This window comes from Netta rufina, assembly GCF_964035555.1.
Source record: "Netta rufina genome assembly, chromosome: 4".
NCBI lineage: Eukaryota > Metazoa > Chordata > Aves > Anseriformes > Anatidae > Netta > Netta rufina.
In genome coordinates this window covers 30,686,549-30,712,114 of record NC_140127.1, presented here as the reverse complement: position 1 = coordinate 30,712,114, position 25,566 = coordinate 30,686,549, and the positions used below count along the sequence as shown (strand labels likewise).

General features: G+C 39.9%; 1 protein-coding gene across 1 annotated transcript in view; it reads right to left on the bottom strand.

Moving 5' to 3' along the window:
- PDGFC (platelet derived growth factor C) overlaps positions 1-6,631 on the bottom strand; it is a 117,817-nt gene extending 111,186 nt beyond the window's left edge. Inside the window, exon 1 of the mRNA XM_084285429.1 lies at positions 6,359-6,631. Coding sequence (XP_084141555.1) covers positions 6,359-6,476 — 118 coding nt within the window. The 5' untranslated portion in view covers positions 6,477-6,631. The remainder of the gene's footprint in view (positions 1-6,358) is intronic.
- Positions 6,632-25,566: the final 18,935 nt, after the last annotated feature.

Sequence of the window (25,566 nt, the reverse complement as noted above, 5' to 3'; positions counted from 1 at the left end):
GCTTCACATGTCAAGAACAGCTGAGGAAGGGTGATATAGGAGTTTTGATCCAGCATCTGAAGTTATCACAGGCTATGCCACTCTCCCTCACTCTCAGTAGGCCTGTAGTGCTGTAGGTTCTCTACAGGAGGTCCCCTTACAATGGCTACCTAGCTAACAGCACCATTCACCCAAAAACCTCAAGCCACACCTCCCATGGCGAGGCCAGCAGGGAACGCAGCCTACATCCCACCACCACCTGACCAACCTCAGCACGTACCATGCCATCCATAGAGCATCAAGCACAATGGCGCTCAACCAGAGCTACATCTGGATGCTGTTTTAATATAATCACTAACCAGTTCTCACAAACTCAACAAGTCTTCTGAACTCTTAAGACAGACAGGCCTTTCTAACCTTGATTCAGAAGGCCTCAAGGATCCAAGACCAAGGCATTATTTGGGCTGTCTCCTTCACATCAATGTTTTTGATACTACTTATACTCTGTGTACAAGACTTTCTCCGTAAGGGTCTGGCAATCTTTCTGGCCTTCTCCCTTCTTACCCATCCCACCAGCTTGCTTAGAAACTGGTTAGTTATGGAAACATGTAGAGGTGCTACTGTACACATGCTAAGTAAGATGGGTATCTTCAAATAAAGAAAAACTGCTTAGCACACAGCATTCTGTAGGATCACAAAATCATCCACAGATAACCCAGTAACAGTGGAAATTTATAGAATCTCAGCACAAGGATGTTCAGAAGACAAGATCAGAAGACAGATGAACCCTAAGGCTTGGATGTCTGTGGATGGAGGCATGAATAATATTTCCTGATGTTGCCACCTTACAATAATATCCTATGATCTAACAAAGCCTCTAGGAAGCATGACATTTATGTTTTAGCTTCATAGTAGCACATTACAAAATTTTCACTCAGCTACTTGAAAAATGCATTTCACATTCAAGCACAAACTACACCAGCTTTCCAAACAGAATTAAGTTCCTCATTTCTCAGTAACTCCTAAAAAACTAATCACTCACACAAATACATAAGTGCTACAACACCAACGGCAGTTCTACATGGCAGTGCTAATCACATTTTGTTACGTAACTCTGAAGAAGTCCTACATGTTTCCTCTAAAAATCTATTCCTGTACAGGACAATTTCTAAGAAACTTGCACACTGGGAAGTGTACTTTCCATGACACACATTTTGCAACTAAAAGCAAAAGCACGGCTCTCTATTAAAGCAAAGGGCTATCTGTAAAGCAATTTACTTCCAGAAAAGCAAATCAAGCTTGGACAGTGTGCGCTCTTTCTAGTAATCAAGATCTGCCAGGCACAGCAAAAACTGGAAGAAGCAACTACCCAACAGCAACAAGAACCCCAAAACCACCCGGCTATAAAGCAAAACCACTGGTGTGGGGTGCAAACCACCACTTTGCTATTACTTGTTGACTATGTAATAATTAGATACAAACAGTTTGGATAATGTTTCGCCTCTATAAAAGATGTTATGTTTATATGAAGACAAAGTCTAACATAACACCTTTGGTTGTATAACTGTCACTTTCTCAAGGTATAATCCCATGCTATTTCTGTTATAAAACACCATATATGACTGAAAGAAACTAAAAACCCCAAAACAATGCAACAAGGCCTTGAAATCTCTTCTGCAAACCTAGTAAGAAATAGTTACTGTAAAATCCATTTTTTTTGCATGTTTCTCCCTTAAACTCAAAATATTTAAATATTTAACAAACATAAAGAAAGGCAAGAACGCCTACGTTTCTGGGACAAGTAGCAAATAATCTGTACCTTTAATACCTTCTCTTTTAACTGCAATACAAAAATGAGAGAAGCAGCAGGACTACAGAGCAGTTCCGAGCAGGATTCTGCCAAGCACCAGGCAATATGCCAAAAGGCAACTAGAAGGCACAAACCTGTTTTTAAAACCATCTTGCACTGCAATTTATCACAGCATTGAAGAACTTCTCTAATTTGCCACAATCTTTTTGCTTAAAGTCAAAAGAGGATGTGGTACAATTCTTCACTCTCCAGGAAAAGAGCTTTAAAACATTTCAAAACAAGTCTTGGATTAAACAGAAATAGATTAAACTTGGGACAAATTGCATCACTATCATGTTTCCCTTCAGATGATGTGTTCATATTTTCTTCTTCCTTTTCTTCTCAAAACAAAGGAAATTTCTCCTACCCAGCAGTACTGGCACTCATCAGTTCAGCTAGCCTCAGCAGTAGTGGCATTGATTCCCACTGCTTTCAAGTATGCTGTTTTATCAGAGATAATTTTGCAGTCAAATTCAGCAAAAGCACTGACATTCTCACCTCCAAGAACTGAGTGAACTGCATCCCTCAGACATAAACATGCTCTTTAAGGTGTTGAAGCCTGAGTTAAATGATCTTCATCAGAAACCCCAAGTCATGATTCTGTGCCTGTCCATGAATTAGCTGCAAGCTCCTTTGAAGATGCTCAAACAACCAGGTGGTTGTGAGGCCATGCACAAGCTGAAGAGAAGACAGAAGGTCCCTCTGGCCCTTCAGTGCTTTGCTAAGTTCTACTTGCATCCAGCAAGTCTTCCCAGGGACAACCTAAGATAGGCATGTCTCAAACTCCAGCATCATTATTATTATTACTTTTTTGAATGTACTGCAGCATCTCTCATGTGAGGAGAGGTTGAGAGAGCTGGGCTTGCTCAGCCTAGGGAAGAGGAGGCTTAGGAAGGATCCCATCAATGTCTGTAAATGCCTGCATTGGGGAAGCAAAGAGAATGGAGACAGGTTCTTTTCAGCACAAGCTGGAATAGAAGAGGTTCCCTGTGAACACCAGGCAGCACTTCTGTACTGTGCAGGTGACTGAGCACTGGCACAGGCTGCCCAGAGATGCGGTAGTCTCCTCCTTGGAGATCTTCAAAAGACACCTGGACGTGGTCCTGGGCACCCTGCTCTGGATGGCCCTGACTGAACACGGACTGGACTAGGTGGCCTCCAGAGGTCCCTTTCCAACTTAGCCATTCTGTGATTCTCACCTGAAACTGACTGCAGGAAAATTAACTTTTGTAGGTAGTTGGTTCTGGTGAACTGCTAACTGACTTCAATTTTTTGGTCTTCTGAAGGCATTCATTGCTACTTTCTAAACATACATGCCACATAAGCTATACTGTCCGCTTCTTATAGCACCTGATTTTACATTATCTTATCTAAAAGACATCTTCATATTTCTCATAGAAATTCTAACACCTGATGCCTGTAGCTGAGTAAAATTATTGTGGACATTTATCACATCTTTCCTAAGACAGCCAAGAGAACAGAATTTAGATTCTCCTGCCATCTCACATTGTAATCAAGTCTGGCCTAAACTAATAGCATCACATAAGCAGGTACACTCAGGCCACTAGAGTTAGGTCATTCATATAAAGCTCCCTCAGACATTGCTGAAACTACAGAAACAGACTGAAGAGGATATACAAACATAGTATTGAATAATAGAATGAGTAATAAGAACTATAATAGAAAGATGAAATAAGTAAACCATCCAAGTAATCAAATTCAATACACAAGAGATGAGATTTATTCCTCAAAAGAAACTAAGAACCAATTTTCTCAACTCCTTACTGCAAAATGGAAAAACGGTAATAAATATGCCAGACAGACTTAAGAGTACTGACAAAGCCACCTAAGTCTGAAAATCCATTCAAGCATAATCTGTTTTTCAACACAGGAACTGTGGAAGTCAAATCCATGCCGTTAACTGGGAGCCATCACTACACGCACCACTTACTACTACTACTTCAGTTTCCAGAAGATGGTTGCATAAACTCCTTTGATCCTCCAGATGAATATTTACTCAGTTGAATTACAAATAAAAACATTAAAGATAAATATTTTTTCAATAAAATCATATAAACTCCCTTACTGTTGAGCAGAGTTTACAAATAAACCTTTTCTTAAAGGAACTCTGACCATCACAGAGGTCCAATAAAAACAAGGAGGTAGTTTTAAGTGGTTTCCGATGGAGCTATACCAGCCCCACAACAACCATCACATTGAACTCTCAGAAGGTACCAGCAAAAGACTGTGTTCTAAGTATATCTAATTTAGAAGTACAAAGAAATATTTATCCTAGGAAATTGCCACCCAAAATGTCACGCACTGTGCAAGAGAAACAAGAGTACTTATGTCTGCATTTAGCAAATATAGCCAATTGAGTCAAACCTTGATTCTTAAGTTAACACTCATTTAGCCAATAAATAAAAAAGCCTCCAATTATGAAAAAAAGAAGTCCTTAAGCACATGCTTACCTTCTGTAACACAAGTAGCCCCATTGATTTAATAACAGACCATAGACATCTTCGGTATCACCTCGAACCAACAGCTATGGCACCCCTGAGTACAGCCCAGCAACGCTGTAATCCATTCTACAGCAAAACTTCTTGGCCATTTAGCAGTTTTACAAGTAGAGGACAGAATTTTTATTTGTAGACTGTGAGTGGAAAAGCTCCCTCTCTCCTGACCAAAGATTATTTGGCATGCGAACAGCAATATCTCATTCTCAAACTCCAGGGAGTTTTAACCTGCCTCTAGCTAAAAGCTATACAATCTTCAGATTGCAGTAGAGTGTAAAAATCACTCTAATTAAACCAAGTAAGAACTGGTTTGACCAGTGTTACTGATCCCCCAAATAATTAAAGTCAGTTCAGAAAAGCCAGGAGTTGGTATTTAATTGTACTTAAACTTGTACTAATATTTGAGAAAAGTTTTGTAGTTGAACTACTAGAAAACAAACTTCAGGTAAACTACAACAATAACCTGGATTGTCTGGAAGTATGAACTACCACAGAACACAGTTTCAGCACACTTTTAATTTCTCCTGGATTTGCATTTATTGTAAGACACAGTGACGGTATCTCAGAGCATGCCAAATCGCATTGCAAACCAGTTGAAGCCTGACCCAAGGCAGCTGCATTTCTGATGCACGTGAAGAGAATCCAGCTTACACTGCCATGTACACTTACACCCATTTACACAAGTCCTGCTGCCAAGCAGCGCGATCTCCCTTGGGCACTTCATCGCTGGACTCTCACTGCTGGGCCCCGGTGACCTGTGAAGGCCCAGCTGCATTACCAAGCACCAGGCCTCCTACAGAAGGCTGACCGTACAGCAGGTTTCCTCCCAGTCCTGACAAAGTTGAAGCAAAACAAGGGTAATTCTGCACATCCTGAGATGCTTCAGTCGCACACCATGCCTACTGAATGGACTGCAGCATTACAAAGTTTGAGCACATTAGCACCAAGCCCTTTTGTCACAAACCAGTGCCCCAAATCCTCCAAACACCAGGTAAACTGGGTGGGGGGCGAGGGAGTCATTTCTCTCACACAGAGCAGATAATTTCCTGTACTGTGCACAGAGTCTGATTGGTTTCCTGTCAGAGCAGCTGGGTCTCTGGGTCTTTTGATCACTTTCCTTTGGCCCTGCACAGTTGCTCTGATTAGAGATTGATCCCGGTGCTGCTCTTTGATCAGCTGTGCTGGCAGCCCGCAGGTGCCATATATCATCACGTTAGCAGGCCACAGCAGCATTAAGCTCTCCTGCTAGATTTGCTAGCATGTTGTGTGTCCTATTAATTCGCAAAATGCTTGCAGACATCCCCAAATATTTGCTTTCTATTAAAGACATGACGTAGAGCGCTTTTATCAGGGGAGTCCCAAGTTCAAAGTTGACAGAACTGGTCTCAAGTCTGTGTATTTGCTGCGTTTCATTACCATTCGCAGAAGTTTGAGCACTCCCAGCTTCTCCTTTTGTGTTGGCTGTGCCCAGGCAGAGAGCTCATTCTAGCTGACATGCAAAATACTATTATTATTTTTCCCCTTACGTTAAGCACCATGGTTTCCGTAAGTGTGTGCTAACGGCCTTAACTTTAGATATTTTATACGAAGAGTGGTTTCACGCGGTATGTAGCGTTTCATTTTGTGAAATACCCTTTAAAAGGGCTCCGTAACAGCCGATCGAGAGGAAAGGCGCTTTAAAAGCTGAACACCGTAAATCACACGGAGTTCAGAGGCTAAGCAAATCACACACACCCCCAAGCTGCCCGTGCTGCATGAAAGGCTCCTTTCTCCAGCCGGGGAGGGGGGAGCTGCCGCCTGCCTGAGAGTTCCCCAAACACCCCAGGTACTCCCGGGAGAGGCTCCCGCTCCCCAGGCACCACAACTCCCCGCTCACCCACACACAGCACCGGCCCCGGCCGGGCTCCCCGGGGGCAGCAAAGCCGCTGCCACCACCCCTCCCCTCCCCTCCCCTCCACCGCCGGAGCCCCGCGCTCCGCGGAGCTCCGCACCCCCCCCCGAAGGGCTCCGTTACCGTTCTGCTCCTTGGCGCCGGACAAGGCGAACTTGCTGCTGAGGTCGGACTCCGCGGCGGCCCCCTGCCTCCGGCCGGCCAGGGCAGACGTGAGCAGGAGCAGCCCGAGGAGGAGCATTGGGCCGGCGGGGCGCGGGGCTGCGCGCAGCGGGCGCTGGCGGAGCGGCACCGGGGGCCGGGCGTCTCTCAGCAGCGCCGGGCGCGGGGGAGAAGGCGGCACCGAGCCTGCTCCGGCGGCAGAGAGCTGCAGGGTAGTCTCCACATAATCCCATCCAAAACTTTTTCCTAGAGCCCTTCTCTGCGTCTCCAGGTTTTGTTTTTCTTGGGCTTTTTTTTTTTTTTCAAAAAAAAAAAAAAAAAAAAAAAAGGGATCAAAGCAAAACCTGGACCCAGCCCAAGCTTCCCGAGGACTAAACAACTCGGGGCCGGAGGAGCCGGGGCGGGCGGCGGGGCCGCTGCCGCCGAGGAGCGCGCACCTGTCACCGGCCGCCGGGCAGGGACGGCTCCCGCCCCGCCGCGGGGCCGGGCCGGGCTCTCGGCCGCCGGCTCCCCCCCGCCGACCGCCGCCGGGACACGCTGCGGGGCACCCGGCGCGGCCACCGGCGCCCCCGGGAAGTGGCGGCGGGGCGAGCAGCCGGCACAGGCGAGCGGGGAGGCTCCGCCGGGCGCCCGTCCTGCCGCCGCGGAGCCCCCTCCGCACCTCTCTCCCGAACTCCCTTTCCCAGGAGCCCTCTCCCTAAACTCCTCCCTTCGGTCCTGTCCAGCCCCCCCCTCCCCAGCTTTAAACTCCTCTCCCGCGTCCTCCTCGCTCCCCACCTTCGCCCGCCCCCGGCCCGCCAAGCCGGGGCAGCCCGGGGGGAGGACGAGCCCTCCTCGGGCTGAGCCGAGCCGGCCCCCGCCGCTGCCCCCTGCCCGCGGCCGGCTGGAGGCACGACAGGTGCCGGGGCTCCGCGCACAGCCGGCTGCTCGCGGCTGGGGCCTGCCTAAAAGCCAGGCCCCCGGCCTCGGTAACGGGGCGAGAGGCTCCGCTGAGCTGCCCGGGGCTGTCTGCCCGGGGTTGGTACTGCGGGGATGGGGCTTGTGGCTGAGGGGCTGGGGGTCCTGCAGGTTCTTGCAGCCCTAAGATCTGGTGCTGGGTTAAACACCTCATACAGGGCGCTCCCTTGATCCTGGGAAGTGAAACACGAAGGGAATGTTTTAAAAAGACTCAAAAGACTCTGGGTGCAGATGATTTCTCTTCTGACAGAACCTGCGGCTTGAGCTACCTTCTAGTGAGACCTGTAGTGCCCACATAAAAAACAGAGCCCCTGCCTTCTTCTCTTTGGCACTTCACAGCTCTCTTTTGCTGAAGTGCTGCGTAGCACACTGTCTGCTTTATTCTATTTGTAAACTAGGCAGGGTCTGTTTTGGTCTTTGTTTCTACTTGGCTTCAGAAGTCAGAACTGAGCTCACAGCAAGGGGTATCCCCCCCATTACCACTAGTGAGGACTCAAGGACTGACGACACGAAGCAACCATTAAGACAGTGTTCAAACATCCTTGCTGGAGCTGGAAACCTTTCCAGTTGGTTTGGACTCAGGTTTGAACCACGACTATGTGATGGGTCAGGGTAACAGGGCTGCATGCTAACTAGGTACCATCACAGCAAGAGAAGCAATAGGATGAATCTTTTTCTCTCAGCTGAGAAGTCGTGGCGGTGTTTTTTAATAGTGACTTCATCCCCCATAACTCTGAGGTAGTTTTGGGGACAGGTGGGAAGAACTGTGTAGCCATGGTCTCACTGTCAGAGAAAGACACGGAAGAGAAACTGAGTCTGCACTACTGGAATCTTGAGTACACACTGCGTAGATGTCTTATCCTTTGACCCGGCTCTTTCCATTATATAACTGAGCTGTTTCTTCGCCTCAGCCAAAGTAACCCTTGAGACAGTGATAAACATCCCCTCTGTTCCTAATAAGTGACATATTTCTAGTAGCAACTGAAAGCTGTCCAGCCAAGCCGGGCTGTGTTCTGAAAGGCAGGCTTGGAGCATACCATAAATAGCAACCCTTCCCTTACAGAGTGTGAAGAAATAAAGTGACTGCACAAAACAGGCTGGGCAGTTAACTTTTTTATTATTATTATTATTGTTGTCATTAGTAATTTTTTGGCTGTCATTGCTGTCATTTTAAAATGGAAAGAAAAACAAGAAGTACAGCTTTCCAGGTCTCCTAAACTGATGATTACAAGTAGTGCTTCTTGTAATCAAGTAAATAAAGTGTTTCACTGTGTTGCACTGTAATTTAACCTCCATTGCCTGATGATTTTATGGCTGTTTGTTTTCTTTCTTTTTTTTTTTTTTTTTCTTTTAATTTCAGGGGACTGATGATGAGTTTCCTCCAAAAAATGTGGACCTAATGTCTCAAACTATGCACATGAAAGCTAAAGCATCCAACATTTTCCATAGCTTTGGGAGCTTTAGGCTGCATCAGACCAGTGTTTCATCTGGCATCCTGGCTCTGACATTTCAAAGGAAAATGCAAGAACCCCCATAGTGGATGAATATGGAATAACACTGAAGAGAAAACTTTATTCTAAACCTCCTGTAATTACAAATCAGGGTATATTTTTGATCATTAAGACTCTACATCTTTTCAAAAATGCTAATATTGTTAATCACATCCAAAATGTTGTATGTTAATCCCTATCATCATAAATGTCCAATCTTTTCTGAAATTCATGCTGAGCATTTATCACCAGGTGTCTATGGTTATTTTTAATCTTATTGCTCTCCAGTTTCATCAGCTATATTTATATGTTTGAATTATAAAAACAAGTAAATAAAAAATATTTCACTTCTCCATTCATTTTCTGTGTTACAGCCTTATCATATCCTTTCCCAACTAGCTATTTTTACTACATTTTCCGTCTGATTATACCTCTATGCCTTTCAAAGTCCCATCTTTTTTTGTTATGTTTTATTTGGGGTAGGACACCAGAACACAAAATTCAAGTGAAGGTCTACTCTTAACATATATAGTTGACATAGAGTATTTTATTGTATAAAGCATTCTTTATGCATGCTTTTATCTTTTTATTGGATCTACACTTGCAAAGATCTGCAGAAGTATTGTCATTACAAATACTCTGAATGGCTAGAAAACCAACACAGGCATGCTTCAGATCATTCCTGCCAGTGCACATAGCATTACCAATACTGAAGCTCACATGGGACCACAGTGCCAAGCCATCTAAGAGTTACAGCGATTCCAGTGCCCAGGACATATTTCTCTGGATTTCATTATGAGTCATCCATATTTCACTACCACAGCGTTCACTTTATTTTCTTCATCTCTAATAAATGCTTTAAGCTATACAAAGCTTTCTATTCTTGACTTTTCTCCATGCTGAGAATTACACTTCAGGCTTCTATGACTTTTGTCAAAACAATGGTATACCTCATGTGACAACTACTTAGCTTACGTTATGTAGTCTTTTTGATGGTGTATCAAGGATTTTTTTCCTTTAAAAAAAAAAAAATCACAGATTTTGTAATACAGTCTAAAATTGTATATCATGTATTTTTTCATTCAAATATTGCCACACACAATTCTCCAATTGTCATCCTGAAATAGTTTGAGACACAAGTTTTGCTCTGTAGAGGAGCCACAATGATTTGTCAAATTTTCAGATTGTTTTATTATGTTGTTATTTTTTCAACATCCTCATTTAGAACTTTTCAAAGCAAATTTTCTAGTACACGAATAAAAATTTAATTATCTGGATTATCCCACAAGAATTTATTTTGCACCAATTCCAGAAATGATGCTGTTGAGGCAAAGCAACCAGAGGAAGCAATGGGAATTTAGCCTGTTAGGACTCCAGAAACCCGTTGTGATGGTGTGCAGTCTTTGTATTCCTGAACTACAAAAATCATTGGAATGAGAAAGCTTTCTCCCTGATTATTAACTTGAAGAATTATCATTAAAGTATACACATCACACTTTTCACAAACTACGCTTTCATCAACAAAAATAATTCCCCACACCAGTGCCGTAATACCATCACAGCACCAACAGAGGTGCTGTGACTTATGTACATTCCACCCAATGTTCCATCAGCATTTTGCAACAAGGTCTCACCACAGTTATCCACTGGCATGGATGGGAGTTGGTGTGATGCACAGAAGTTCATGCACTGTCCTTTATGAGTTGAAATTATACCATAAAACCCCAACTGATTTCAGGTGGCTTTAGATATCCCGAGTGAGTTCTGTAGGGAAGGTATTTCCTTTTCCCCTATGGTGTCTTCAGAAATACCTTTTTTTTTTCTTTCTTTCTTTTTCCCCCCCGAGGTATGCTATGAGGTAAGCATTTCTTTTCTGAGGAGGCACAGGGTGAGGAGTACATATCTTGGGGAAAAACAGGAAAAGGCTAAGACATAAACCCATTTTTATGCATGATGTACAACCAAAGGAAAATGCTTCAGGACATGTGTAGCTCCACAAACACAATATCAAATTCCTGTCTCACGAGAATTAGAATTAGGTATTTACCTAACTGTTGGCAGGATTAGGATCCACTGTTAGGAAAAGAAGATTGATTCCCTTGTCTCCCCACCACTCATTTCATTTTCTATCATGAATGGGGGAAAAAGAAATTCATGTATATGTACCTGTATACATGTACATGTATTCCTGTATACTGTGAAAGTACCCATATATTCTTTGAGAGATCATACCAAAGAAAAACAAGCATTTTGAAAGGCTTAGCATGTCATTTATAACTAACGTACATCTTCTCATCCAGGAACACAGTCAAATGTCTGCTTTCATGCAAGGTTCTCTTGATTTCAGTGTAGTTGCATATGAACTGGTTGCTGGCATAATAGGGTTGATGTTTAAATGCTTGTATCACATTATGGAGTTACTTGTAACTGTGCAGAGAAGTCTTAAACAGTTATTAAGTATTATGCTTGTATGAAATCTTTTATGGATGAGTGATAAACATGAAAACTGCAACTGCAGTAGAAACACTAATTGTCTTTCAGAAAAACAACAATACAACTTTCTGCTTTCATGATCACTGACCAATAAAAAATAGACATTTGTACAAATAAACACAACTCCTGATCTTACAAATGTCAGATGAAGAGGCTGCATAAGCAATTACACAGAAAATAATTCCTGAGTTAGAAAGTACTCCTGTAAAGGAGGTAGCAGTAAATATTTTGCAATGGATTTGCATGAATTTATTTATTTATTTTATTATGCACTTTATTAATTTATTACATACGTGATAGCAGCCTGTCTAATCTGTTCTTTCTGCTGAAAATACAACTGGCTGCTTTGGTTTCTGTCGTATACCAGACGGTTTGCAGTGTTAGCTGTCCTTTCATGTCCATAACGGAACACTGCTCCTTGAGGAACAATGCAAAACTGCAAGTCAGAACGTGATGTTATTTACCATTAAACAACTGACAATTTTCATCAAATTATGTTATGAAACTCTCATAATTGCTAAACCATTTGTAATTGGTGCATGATCCTTCCTTCCTTTCATTATCTACTTACTTTTAGTATTCCACACTTCTTGTCCATTCCTACTGAATTTGTAAACAAATTGGAGACTTGTGATCCTCTTTCTATATAAAAATGTACAAATAAATATGTGTGTATATATATATACACATATATATAAGAATGAATTCCAAAGAAGCTTCAGTAATGTTGATGTTATACAGTGCTCAGACACAGCCAGACAAGAGCTTTGAAGATAATTCAGTCACTTGGATCACAATTCCATATAAAATGCCATTTCTGTACTGCAAATACTAAAATGTGATTTGTGACTTATAAATACACCTAAAGATAAGTATTTGAACACGTACTTCTAGGTATGTGTTCATGTGCATACCTTAAGTGACCATTTTTCAAATCAACTCAAACCATTGAGAACCAAATTCATTATTGTACTTTAAAAGTGTTGGTTTACAGTGGTCCCATTTAGATTACAATTCTTTTAATAAATACATACACATGTATCTAGTCCAAGCTATGGGCAGACTCTAACTTTGTTTTACGTTGACTGTGGGAGTTACAACCAGAGACAAGATGGAAGGAGGCCCACTAGAGGTCTCCCAAACTAAAAGAATGCTATACATACCTCGGGCACCTGGTAGCTTATTTGGGTTTTGATGGGCTTCCAAAGTCAGCAAGAATAGGAAGTACAATGCAGGTAAATCACCTGGGCCTTGTAGTACTTTTGCTGAACTTCAATGCAAGCCGTACAGAGGCCTGAATGGGTAGTAGTAGCCAGTCTTGAAGTCTGGATCATCTCATGGGGCATGCTGGGAACATGGGTACTCAAAATATTCACTTTCTTCTCCTGTATGCCCTCAGAGTAGAGTACTCCTGTGATCTTTAGGACCTACACCTGATTCTGATGCTGCTCAGTATTCCAACACCATGTGCTCTTATGAGTATACTTGAGTAGGTGCACAAAGGCCTGTGCCCAAATGGCAGTCTGGCTCATGCACATGTGAATATTTGCTTATTTATGACAGTGTGTCTGATGACTTTGCTGAGGTCAGAAGGCAGATACATTTTCTGGCTGCTTTTTATTCAGATTCCAGCAATTATTGATCAATAACGTCTAAGGGTCTATCAGCATACATGAAATCCTGTCATGATCACAACTGAAGATAGCATAAGACTTCTCTGTGATGGCTCTTAATAACTACTGAATTCTGAATAACTATTGAATTTAGTCTTTCTGCCTGTCTCTCTTTTGATAAGCAGTGCAAGATACAGGTTTGCAACCAGAATACAAATATTGGATTGTAGTTCCAGACATTCCTAACAACTGCTGTTTAAAAAAAAAAAAAAAAAAAGTACATATCACAAAGACAGTTGTATCCAAATTCAGTAAAATTAATAGTACACTGTGCTGTTCAAAACATATGTAGATACAAATGAATTATTTCATACACCTGTAAAAACACTTAGAGCTTTATGAGATATTTTTTCTTCATACCAACATGTTTCTAAGCTATTTATATATGAATATAATGGCTTTGAAGCTGCTCTACAGCGAAATGAAGCTCAGCTGAAGGGGCAGTGGCATAATTTGCTGCCAATGTTTGTAATGTACCTATCTATCAAAATGTATAGACTATCTATCAAATATGTATATTAAGATCAGTCACATTAGCTATTTGAATAGAATATTTACATTTATTGAGTTTTGAGTAGAAAAATAACATTTGCTTTGGTGTCATAGTTATTTTAAATATACTAAAGGATATTATTGATACTAATAACTTTGACCCATGAGTATGCTTTGATACTAATAACTTTGACCCATGAGTATGCTTAATTGAACTATGTTTTTAATATGCATATGGCACTTCATTGTTACTCTTCTGGTACTCAATTCTACAAACAGCAGGAGTATTGATGAGACAAGTATGTATTTAACTTCAAATTCAAAAAAAAAAAAAATGTCTTTACACATTACATTACCTTTCCTCTCATTTGACCTAGTCGTGTCTCTTCCCTATTCTTCCCCTTTTTCACCTCTTCCTCTCAATTAATTATTTAATTAAAGCCTTGGCCTCCTAATCTTATCTCACCACACTTTAGTACTAGCTTTCCTAATCCACATTCTTGCCTTCATAACTAGTCCTCCAATACTGCCAGATTTGTCTCCTCTTTGTACTTTGCCCTGTCTTATCTCCTACCAGTCTCATGGAATGAGAATTTCCCACACCTTTAGTCAGGCTCTCGTGGCACTGAATAGTTTGCAATAGCCAGGAGAAGCAAATCAGTAGAGCAAAAGAGGTGGTACTACAGATCCAGCATCCACTATATGGATGTTGGAGGAGATCTTTCAGTACACTCTCATAAGAAAGTTCAAATGCTGCAAGGCCACTGTGAGACAGTAATCAATGGTAAGAGAGATACTTCAAAAGCATCCTTATCTGAAATAAAACCCTAATGCAAACATACCCAATGTCTCGTTTGCCACATCGATTTTTCCCAGCCCTCCCTCTGTTATTTTAATCTATGGTCTGTATGTCACTTCACTGACATACTCTTTCTGCCTCTCACTAAGGCAGCTTCCCTGTTCTACATTACATGGAGTCAACTGGAGAGAATGTATGCTATCAATTCAGCCCAATCTAGGCTTGGCAACATCTACAGAAGCACACCAAAATTTTATGCAGGCCATCTGGAGCTTTACCAGAGAAGAAGTGAAGAGCTTCCAAGGAACCAATCTGTAAAATATGTCTTTACTGATCACATGCAAATTGTAATTTTCCACATTACCTAAATTTACCTAAAACAGCAGTAGGCACGTGTTTTTGAAAAAAAAAAAAAAAAAAAATCACTCTCTAAAACCTGGAATCAATGGAAACTGTTGAAAAAAAAAAAAAAAAAAAAAAAAAAAAAAAAAAGCTCTAACATGGGGGGGGGGCATAGAAACTCATAAACACTGAATTTCTCATCAGCTGCCTCATTCACAGAACTATCTGAATTATTTTGGCAGAAACAAGGTTCAAGTTGGTGCACGGAGACTTTCATCCCATGCATTTTTCCAAATTCAGAAATTGGAAAAGTCTTTTAAAAAATCAGGTCACCTTAGTATATGGCAACAATTCTAATATTTTTAGAATCCATAAACATGTGCATTAATATGTTTCAAAAGCAGGTATAGGTTCTACAGGTACTTTTTAATATGAAAATGCTATAGACAAGGGCTTAGGAGCTTAATTCTACCAATTTCCTTCTACCCCTTCCTACGTAAGTAAGTAGAATTTTTGCAGATTAAAAATTGATTAGAATGATGTGAGATACTGAAGAAAGTTAATTTTTTATGTGGATATTCATTAACTACACCGTATAAAATCATAGACAAAAGCATACTTTAGCATTAATATTTTGAATAAAGCATTACTATTTATATCTGGAAATCCAGGTAATGCTGCAGAAAATTTAAAGCTTAAGAACTGCCAGTTGGACAAGACTATAAAGAATGTACAAATGACACAGTATTCATACCAGTAAATTCTCATTGTTATTTCCTTGCCAATTCACTAAATGGAAATGTACTACAAAGGAAAATAATTTTAAAGCTTTTTCCAGTAATTCTTCAAAGCTATCCTACTATTAATCATTGGAGTTCACGTCATCCAGCTAAGAATGCACAATATTCCGATGTATTGCCAACATTTTTCTTTATTGATCACACACTGGCATCAACTCACAGCATTTTATTCCCACAGCACCAGGAAAAAAATAAGAACTTCAGCTTCACTACCATCTGGATCACAGATCATCCCATAAAATGCATTCAGGTTGACAGTAAGTCTTTGAAGTACTTATTTCATACTGTGTTTTTGTTACTGTTGTATGTTGTGTCCTGTCACAATCCATTTTGAAAAGAATACCACTCCATTACAGTCCGAATTTACAAATATGAATATATATAATTATATATACATAATTATAACTATAATTAACATTATATTGTTTATATGATTAATATTATAATATATGTATATAATTATATATATATATAATTTTCTCCTTAGAAAATGACCTGTCTCTAGTTAGGTACACAGAGTGGGTTTGTAAACATAAGTAGTGATGTCATCCCCTAGTGCTTCATGAGCATGTTAGTTACTGTCAATAGCTTACAATTTAACCAGGATCTGAAGTTGTTAGCATCTTTTTGGAAGCACCTCACAGGATTAGGCTGCAGTTCAGAAAGCACAGCAATGCCCAGAACAAATTATGTGCCTGAGTGTGTATCTAAGGAAGCACATTTATACTGTGCAAGTGACTGACCTCCAGAGATCCCTTCCAACCTCAACCATTCTGTGATACTGTAATTCTGTGATCCTGCCCACTACACTATTGGATGAGAGCCTAAAAACTGTGCTGCATGAGGAATCCTATCACATACATAGGATCAGTAAGCCTGTTCATGCCTAAATAAAGCAAATAAGACTTGATCCTCTGTAGCTCAGCACATTTCTGCTCAATCCTGTGAACCACTGAACTGAATAATGTTAGTTCCATTATATTCATTAAAAAATCAAAAATAATGCTACGAAAGAATGCTCAGTCCTTCATGTAATTGGAAATTAATGAGAAAGACAGTTTGATGGTGAGGTCTCTGCATTCTGTTCAGCTGTCTTGTTTATAGCATAATGAATGGATTTTGATCCTTTTTGATGAAGAAAATAATGAGACCTCTCATTTCAGTGCTACACCTGGTCATAATCAAGTAAATCATACCAAAGCAGGATGATCATTCTGAGAGCTGAGTAAAGCTATGGAGGAAAAGTTATTGCCTTTCTTTGTTCTTCAGTTTGTATCTCCCCCCTCAGTGTTCAGGACCTATGCATTTCTATTCTTTTGGTTGGTTGGTTGGTTTGGTTTGGTTTGGTTTGTCCATCTTATTAACTGCATGTTTTTGTACTTACTGCTCCCTACAGAACCTATATTTGTCACATAAACTTGTTTGCTATGTTTCATACCTTTCGAGAAGAAAAAATTTGTTTGCAGAAACAAGTGATTACAATACCAGATTTTCCATCAGTGGAAAGCTAAATCTTATGAAAGCAGTAGGCATTTTATTAGGTAAAGACAGCAGGTGACAGCCAGTAGTCTATCTATCCCTTACATGCCACTGTTCAACAGAATTTTGCTGATGTAAAGAGAAATTAGTGCTCGTTTTGTAGTAGAGACTAATTACTATCTTAAGGTCATTCTCAATCTCTTCTACGAATTTTATCATCATGGGCCATATTTATTCTTCCAGCAGAAGATTCTCATATTATGGAAGAGCTGTTTGTGAGAGCAGTTCAATCAAATTAGGACAACTCTAGCCGCTGCATGAAAGAAGATAATTCAGTCATCGTGGTCTTTCTTCCTGCAAACCATGGGCAGCCAAACATCCATGTACAGTAAGAACCTAGTTATTGCAAATGTACTTCTAACATCCACAATCTTAGTTGAGACAAATATATTGCTTTAGGTAACATAGAGAATTTAATGCTAATTGAATAAATTAGAACAATATTATTCATTGCACAGGCTAATTCAAAACTGCTAATATAGTTATCAGGCTGAAGTCAGAGTTGTTGTATCAGCTAATTCTTATATGCATATTATAACATTGGGAATAGCAGCTTCATGTTGAAACAGTGGAAAATTCTAAATGCTTTTTGCAAACTTCTATTTCTTTTTCCAAGGTTGTTAGCTTTGATTTGTATTTTTTTTTCTAATACCGCATAAACACAGACATATATATATATATTATTTTTTTTTCAGTACAAAGTGCATTAATAGCTTAGGGCAGTATTTTGAGTTATTTTAGGTAAATATGCTTGTAGAATGATGTTTACAGCTGTTAAATAATATCATTTTGATTTTCAAGGTTATTAACTCAGGTTCTAACTTGCAATGACACCATACAAAGACAATAAGCAATATAATAAAGTGTATAATGTTTTGGAAGTTAATAATCTTGAGAATCTGTCAAGTAACAGTGAATAAAATAAACATTCACGCCTCACTTTGCAGATATGAACTTGTTCATTTTAATGTATAGCAGGTTGCAACATCCAGAAGGAAAAAAAAAAAAAAAAAAAAAGAAAGGAAAAATAAAAATAAACCCTCCCAGCAACACATTCCCTTTTCAGTAGTCACTCATCACTCATCCCCTAGTATATCAGGGACAGAAAGTGAAGTGAGTGAAGTGTAAGAACCACCAAATGACATCTGACATATATTCACTAAGATCTGCTGAAACAGCTACAAAAATGAGAGCAGAATGGAAAATTTCAGCCCAGAGAAAACCACTAAGGGCTGATTAAACAAGGGCTAGCCAATTTGCATGCAAAGTTGTGCTAGCATGGCCATGCGACTTTTAGCATGTGAACTGGTAGATAATTGCAGTATGATATTCTGCCTTATGGATATATCAGTCCCCTCAGATAGTCTGAGGTTTTGTCCTCTGGTCCAGCTCAGCTTAAATCCAGCCTAATCATCTCCCTCCCTGTGTTGGCTTCCTGTGGATCCTCAGCTGGATTTATCAATGGGACTTTAGTTTACTGTTGTCTAAGTCATGCTGCAAAATGCTTATATTCTAGCTTATTTATCCCTCCAACTCTCAACAGCTGGAAAAAATGAGTGCTTTTGTTGTTGTGGGAAAGTCAATGTTAATACTTACAATTAAATACTTTCTATTCCAACAGCAACTGAGTAGGTTGGTAAGCAACAGGTACGAAAAATAACCACCTAAAGAGGCAGGTCTCAATGAGCTACACCCAACCTTGTCTCAAGGGCTTACAAATATTTGTATTAAGTTTTGGTAAAGCTTGGACTAGTAGAGGAGCTTTGGAAAACTGGAAAAAGCAAGTGATTATAGCTGTGTTTCAGTAGGAATGGGATATAACATAGTCGTTGCCATATCATGACCTACTGCAAAGTGAATTTGAATTTCTTATTGGTAAATCCCCAGTTACTTAAAAAGATTGACTGGAGTGATACAAGTAAGAAGAGATGTGACTTTGATAAATTAGTAGAGAAATAAAGGTGATTATATTTCTATCCATTAATTGAAATCATTCAACACTGTTTATGGCAGATAGAGCTTAACAAGCTAATTCAACCTTTTTTCATGAGATTACACACTTAGTTGCTAGAAGTAATAGTGTTGATGTAAAATGCCTCACAGAAGTTTGAGTGTACAATGTGGTACTGCAAAGCATTTTGATTAAAAGACTGGAATGTAAAATCAACAAAAAACAGAAGGTAGACCAGTCTGGAGCCTTGGGGCTGAAGGCAAGAAGAGCATCTTGCAAGAAGTGCTCAGCTTCGTGATTCAGCACATTTGTACAGGACTCGGAGGAGTAATACCAAATGACGCCATTTAAAATCTGACCCTTGAAGGACTAGGTGAGGAACCTTGCTCTCATCGACACTGCTATAAAGCTAGAATCATTTTACTTACAGCTGTGAAATGAGGACAGGACATGTCCCAGTCTGCATATTTACAAACAGAATCTAATATGAACTGCCATTGAGGAGAGTTCACTTCCAACCAGCTAGGAAGCTTTAATTACTTGGAATCACACTGGCCTCCAAATTAGGATAATATTAAACCGCATTGATTATCTACAAATTAGGAGAGTGAACCTTCCTATCTAAGGTCTACTCAATAAGAGAGTGCCCAGAGGGACAGCTGCCACACCTGCAAATAGGTTTTTATGATGAACCACCTCTGTATCCTATGAACTCAGTGAAATCCTGACTTTGGCTGTATGACCAGCTGTGGTGCTGTGAATCTTGCTGGTTTGGACTCAAAGAATGAGTGGACAATTCAAAAAAATGGTGTCCTGGTCCCCCTTTTCTCACAATGCCTACAAAGCCCTTTAGCCAAGGATTTGAACGTACCTCTCAAGAGCACCTTCATGATTATTTTGCTCTTGAATATAAAAATAATCATGAAGGTGCCCCCCCAAAATAGTCTTGCCTGGTAACTAAAGCTCTGCACTAGGAGTCATAGGTCAAAATTCAGTAAGGCTGAGAAACATGGTGAACATGGGCCTCTGCGTGGTGTATGGAGGTGGTAACCACTGAGGTACTGAGTAGAAAGTATGGGCAGCTGTTCTTCCATCCATCATTTAAATGTATATGCAGTTAAACAGAAGGAGTTTAGGCCCTAGGAAGACTTTGTGTGTGTGTGTGTGTGTGTGTGTGTGTGAGAGAGAGAGAGAGAGAGAGAGAGAAAATACTTTCAGCTGTAAACATGCCTGTCTGATATTCTGTACAGAGGCAGAGAGGAGATCTTATCTGTCTCTATGGATCTACCTACTAGCTATCCACATCAATTTATTTTTTAGAATATGCACGGTTGGGAATCCAAATGTTAGGTAGCAGTTCTTCTCATACATCATGCAGGGGAGCCTTTGCACTTAACTCGGGACTGCAAAGACCACCTCATGGTAGAACATTTTAATAAGGTGCTGAAATACTTAATTCCCATCAGGATTCTTCTAAAAATACTTTGTTTGATTAGCAGGTCTTTTTAAGTTTCATCACAATGTGACCATGGAGATCAGGCATCATGTACTTATTAAAGCTGACATCTGAAGGTTTTTCTAAAAATAAACACCCACTTTGCAGAGAGGATTTCTCAATCACCTTAATCTTTTGTGGTATTTTAGGATAAAAAGACATTCCAATGACTGGAAAATGTCCAAAAGGATGTCTGGAATACTGCAAAAAAACCACATAGGATTCATGAATTTATGAGATTTGGGAGATTATCCTATCATATTTTCTAGCTAAGGGCCCGAGGAAACAGGCAGTGCATCATTCAGCTTTCAGGCTCTTTGTCTCGATATATTAGATGGTACATTACATGTCCTCCTATGGTGTGAATCACCCAAAGGACGAGCATAAGGGATTATGTCTGACCTGCCTGCCCCTCAGGGAGTTATTGCTGCTGCCAACTTAGTGGCTTGAGTACTTAGTAATCAGAAAAACTGGGTTTAATTGTCTTCTCAAGCTAGCTGATGGTGGCCTATTCACCTCTCCTCATCAGACAAGCTATGAGGATGAGAACGTTCTCTACACTGCCTATTAAAGTGATGCTAGCAGTAGTAACAAAAACAGTTTCACTGGATGAGAGGAAAGAAGCATTGGCTCCCTCAGTCTAGTTAACATTGCTCAGTGTGGACAGGAGAATACTAAGCCCATATTCATGCTAGAATTGCGTATTTCCTGCTAAAATTTAGTGGAAACTATCCTTTGTACTGCTGGGCCCCTTCCATGGGTTTTGCTGGAGAAACACTTGGTCTCCTGCTTGTTCTCCTGGGAGACCTGCAATCTACTAAGTCAGGAATGATACTGGACAGAAGCAGTGCCCTGGGCATCTGAAGTGCTTGAAGATCTCATAAAAAAGGAGGCAACAGTAACTTTAGGTGCTGCCAAGGCCTAGATTAAAGCTAGTTGTTTTTGTTTACTTCGGTTGTACTGTCTGACAGTTGTGAGTCATGATACCGGACAGAGACAGAGCAAAGTGTGCTTAATTCATCATTCAGACTGATGAGTATTTAATTAGCTTAATTATGTTTACAATACTGGGAAAATGACTTTGTTGTTTCTCAGATGGGCAAACACATGCATAAGGAAAATAAGGAGTTATTTTAATATCAGTGTTGCCTGCTCTCTTGCTCTAGTCAGAAGTCCAGATCCATTTTTCCTTGCTTTTCTGGACAGGTTTTTAATGAAGATAAAATAATGAAATTATACAGTGAAGTGTGCCCGAGGCATAGAAATGTGTACCTGGAAGAGACTCCCTGCATCACCATGACCTCCCTTATCTGAGGGCTGTATTTTAGAATTAATTTTCTGCAACATTGCCCCCAGTATTCCAGATGAGATTGTTGCTTCCTTTATTAATACTTCTTCATCACTGCCTGAAATATTGAATCTAGTTGGAAACCTTATAAAATGCTAGTCCTTTGTATTGCTAATGTATTCAGATCTCTTCTGTGTTGCAAATCCTAATAGTCCTAATCCTAATAGGCTCATAACAGAAATTCTTATTAATGCCTTTTTCTCCGAGTTTAAATTTCATACTATTTTTCTTTTCACGATTATATTTCTAAATCTCATGGTCATTCTTCATGTATAATAAGCTATTCTGTCCCTTCTTAGTAATTCCTCCCAACTCCATCAGCAATTTTTGCTAACACATAGCCAAAGTCATTAAGGAAATAGAGAACATTCAAGGGAAATATCTATTCAAAACCTTATTGAAGCACATATCCAAAGTTAGTTTAAGACACCGTAGGATAAGTAATTATCTTTTTAACATTTTGCCAGTTACTAGATTATGTTCTAGCTATGGGATGGATATAACCAGGTTGTTTACAGCTGTATCTTGGAACCTTTAAATGAGCTATACGTAATTAACATCCCAGAAGCTTCATATTTCTGTTCAGAAGGATATATTTCAATGTTTTTTTGATTAAAAAAAATCAATAGTATATACCAGATTCATGTTATATTAAAATAATGTACAGCAGAACAAATGAAGAAAAAAATTGTTGCTCCTAAAGGGCTTGCAGTTTAACAAGGAGCAAAATTGGATTAGACAAAGGTCTGGAAAAGTAGTTTCATAACTACTACATGATACAGTCATTCTTAAAAATCCAAGCCAATAATGAACTCATCTGCCTAAATATCAGCTTGCTTCTTGTGCTACTGAAAAGGTGTTTCAGGGAAAACTGAGGGAATGCTTCTAAGAGACCAAATCTTACTTTATCCAGTGTTTGGAAGAGAACCACAGACATGAGTTAGGTACTAAACCTTCACTTAAGACAGATTGACATTTTCTTACCAAAACTCGGCAATTTTCATAACTTCTTCTTGATGAAACTGTATATGCTTCCCTCAACTTTATATGCTTCCCTCAACTTTAATCAAGTAGGAGTTATTAGGGTTCTTACAGGATCTGCCAGGCAGGTTGGCAGCAGCAACAGCAACATCTCTGATGTGCTGATGAGCAGACTGGGTTTCCAGGGTCCAGAGGTCCAGAGCAGATCTGCCAGGATGTGTTCAAGCACCATTACTGGAGAGCCATAAAACCACAGGGCAGCTGGCCTGGCCGCTGCTGTTAATGTCGTAGCTTCAAAGAGGGGACCAGAAAGCTCTGTCTCACCAACACAGCCAGGCTGGCTTAGAGATTCATTTTCAGCTGTAATCTGCAGCAGTAGCTCTGCGTAAGGTTCAGCCTCTGAGGAGAAGGAGAAATGTGGTGACTCTGCCACCTCCCCCTGTGAGCAGCCATTCTGAAAGCCCTAACCCACACATGGGCTCAGGGACAGGGAACCAACAGCTGAGGGAGTCCAGCTGGCTTACCAAACACCACGACTACAGTTTCCAATAGGGAACTTTCCTGGAATTTCTGCTTGCAGATCACTGGAACGAAATTAAAGTTACAAAATGTTGGAACTTCCCAGTCTTACTCACATTGTGAGTCAAAAGAAGTGGATCCCAAAAGTAATTTGAAGTTAGAAAGAAACCACTTTTTCGGGATTTTTTTTTCTTCCCCTAGAATAGAGATACATAAAAATGTCATGAACAGACCTGGAAGTGAAAGACTAATGAGAGTCAAAGCCTCATGTTAGCATCTCAGAGATGCTCAAGTCAAGTAATATTATCAGTCCTGCTACCATTTTTGCATAACTTTCTTCTTTTTTAAAAATGTTCGACATAATGACATTAACCTTCCATGTAATGAATTTGCCTCCATTTGTTCTTCCTACATTTTCTGTGCATAACATATTTCTTTGAATCTATTTCTTCAGTGACCTTTTATCCAGGTCACGTGTGAAATAGCTATTGCTAATATTTATTGTTTAAAATGTGCCTCTTTGTTTTGACTGAACAAGAACTGTAAGCTTGATGTTTTTTTTTCTGCCATGCTTTGAAATTGGCCTTCCAGACATTACAAAACCCTGGATTTCTGCACCTGTTCTTGTCACACACCTTCACTCTCATCTTAGGAATAAAATCAAAAGAGACCTATGTATGGCCAAAACTAATTTTGTGAAACAAGGCTTCTCTCTCTTTATTCTTAAAAGCGTTTTTTTTTTTTTTTCTAGATAAACATAAAATTTTGCCATTGTCATCTGGACTGAGATGCAGGTCAGTACCAGAGAAGTAAAGAGAATGCAGAAAACCTGTAACCTGTTTCTGTGATCTGTGGTGCTGCAGACAGAAAAAAAAAAAAAAAAAAGGCTTAACAGTCCTAAAATATAGTGTATTTATGTTGTAATCACATCGCTTAAAATCCAAGCTCTAAACAGTAAGGATACAAGAATTATAAGAATACACTTTAAAAACAAAACCTTTTAGAAAAGTTTTCTGGGTCTCTCTCATCCTCATTGAGACCTTTTCTAAGTCCTTAAATAAAACAAAACAAAACAAAACAAAACAAAACAAAACAAACAAAAAAAAAAAAACAGACAAGAGACAGTAATTGGATTTCCAGACCTGTCTTTATTACTTGAGCTAAAAAAGGGATGTCCAGAGTGAAATGGTTTAACTTCTTGCCAGAATAGAATCATAACTAATATGAACTGCCTCTCCTTTTTGCTTCTCTTGGGAAAAGGGCCACTCACATTTAAAAGGAATCTGTTACTCAGACTTTAGAGATGTACGAAGAAAAGTATTAGCATTAATTGCATCTTGATCTGCAACAGATACCTACATGCCTATTCAGAATTAATTACAAAACAGAACGAGGAGCAAAACTAAGAGTAAAATGAGTATTAACAGCTTTTAAAAAATGTGTAATTTTGTTTGGTTGGTTGTTTTTAACATGACCGCTTTCTAAACTAGAAAATCTTTCCAAAACCATACACAGACTGAAATTCAGGTAGTTTATGGCTTAGGAAACCTGTTACTGTCTCTAAGTAGCAGAAATCTGTCTCCTCCTTTTTCCATCGTAGGTTTCTCAATAATTTCCTAAGAACTATGAATTCCTTGTGGACTGAAGTACTCTAAGATGACACCAGCTCCATCACACGCACAAAAAATAAATTTAAATAAATCTTTGTTTAGATGTTTAGATGTGCCTTGCTTTGACATCTTGAAATTGTAAACACCTGGACAATTTTAAGTACACATAAAATCATTCTTTTCTGTATATACAAAATAAATTACTTGGTCAGATTTTACTGTAGATTGGGCATATAGGATATATGATTTATTATATTGCAGTGTTGAACGTCTGTAGGTTCCTTCCTATAATGAGAACAAAGCATTAAGTCTGAGATCATTTTTCTAGCTTGGGAAATTTTCTAGTATATCCACTATAGGGCAACATCCTCAACAGGAATGACTCTCACATTTGGGGGATTCTACAAAACTGGACACCTGAATAAAGTCCAATCTGACAGTGAAGCGCTGCATCAGTGGTTTCATATTCAATGCTAATATGAAAATTTCCCCATTCATCCTATCACCAAATTGTACAGGGAATCTGTACAGGGAATCCACTATCCTACAGGGAAATCCTACAGGGTTGAGTGGTATTTTTGGTTCAGACATCACCAGTAGAGTATAAAACAGTAATATCTCAAACTCTGAAGTGTTGGTAAACATGATCATGCAGCTAAACTAATTCTCTGGAAGAAACA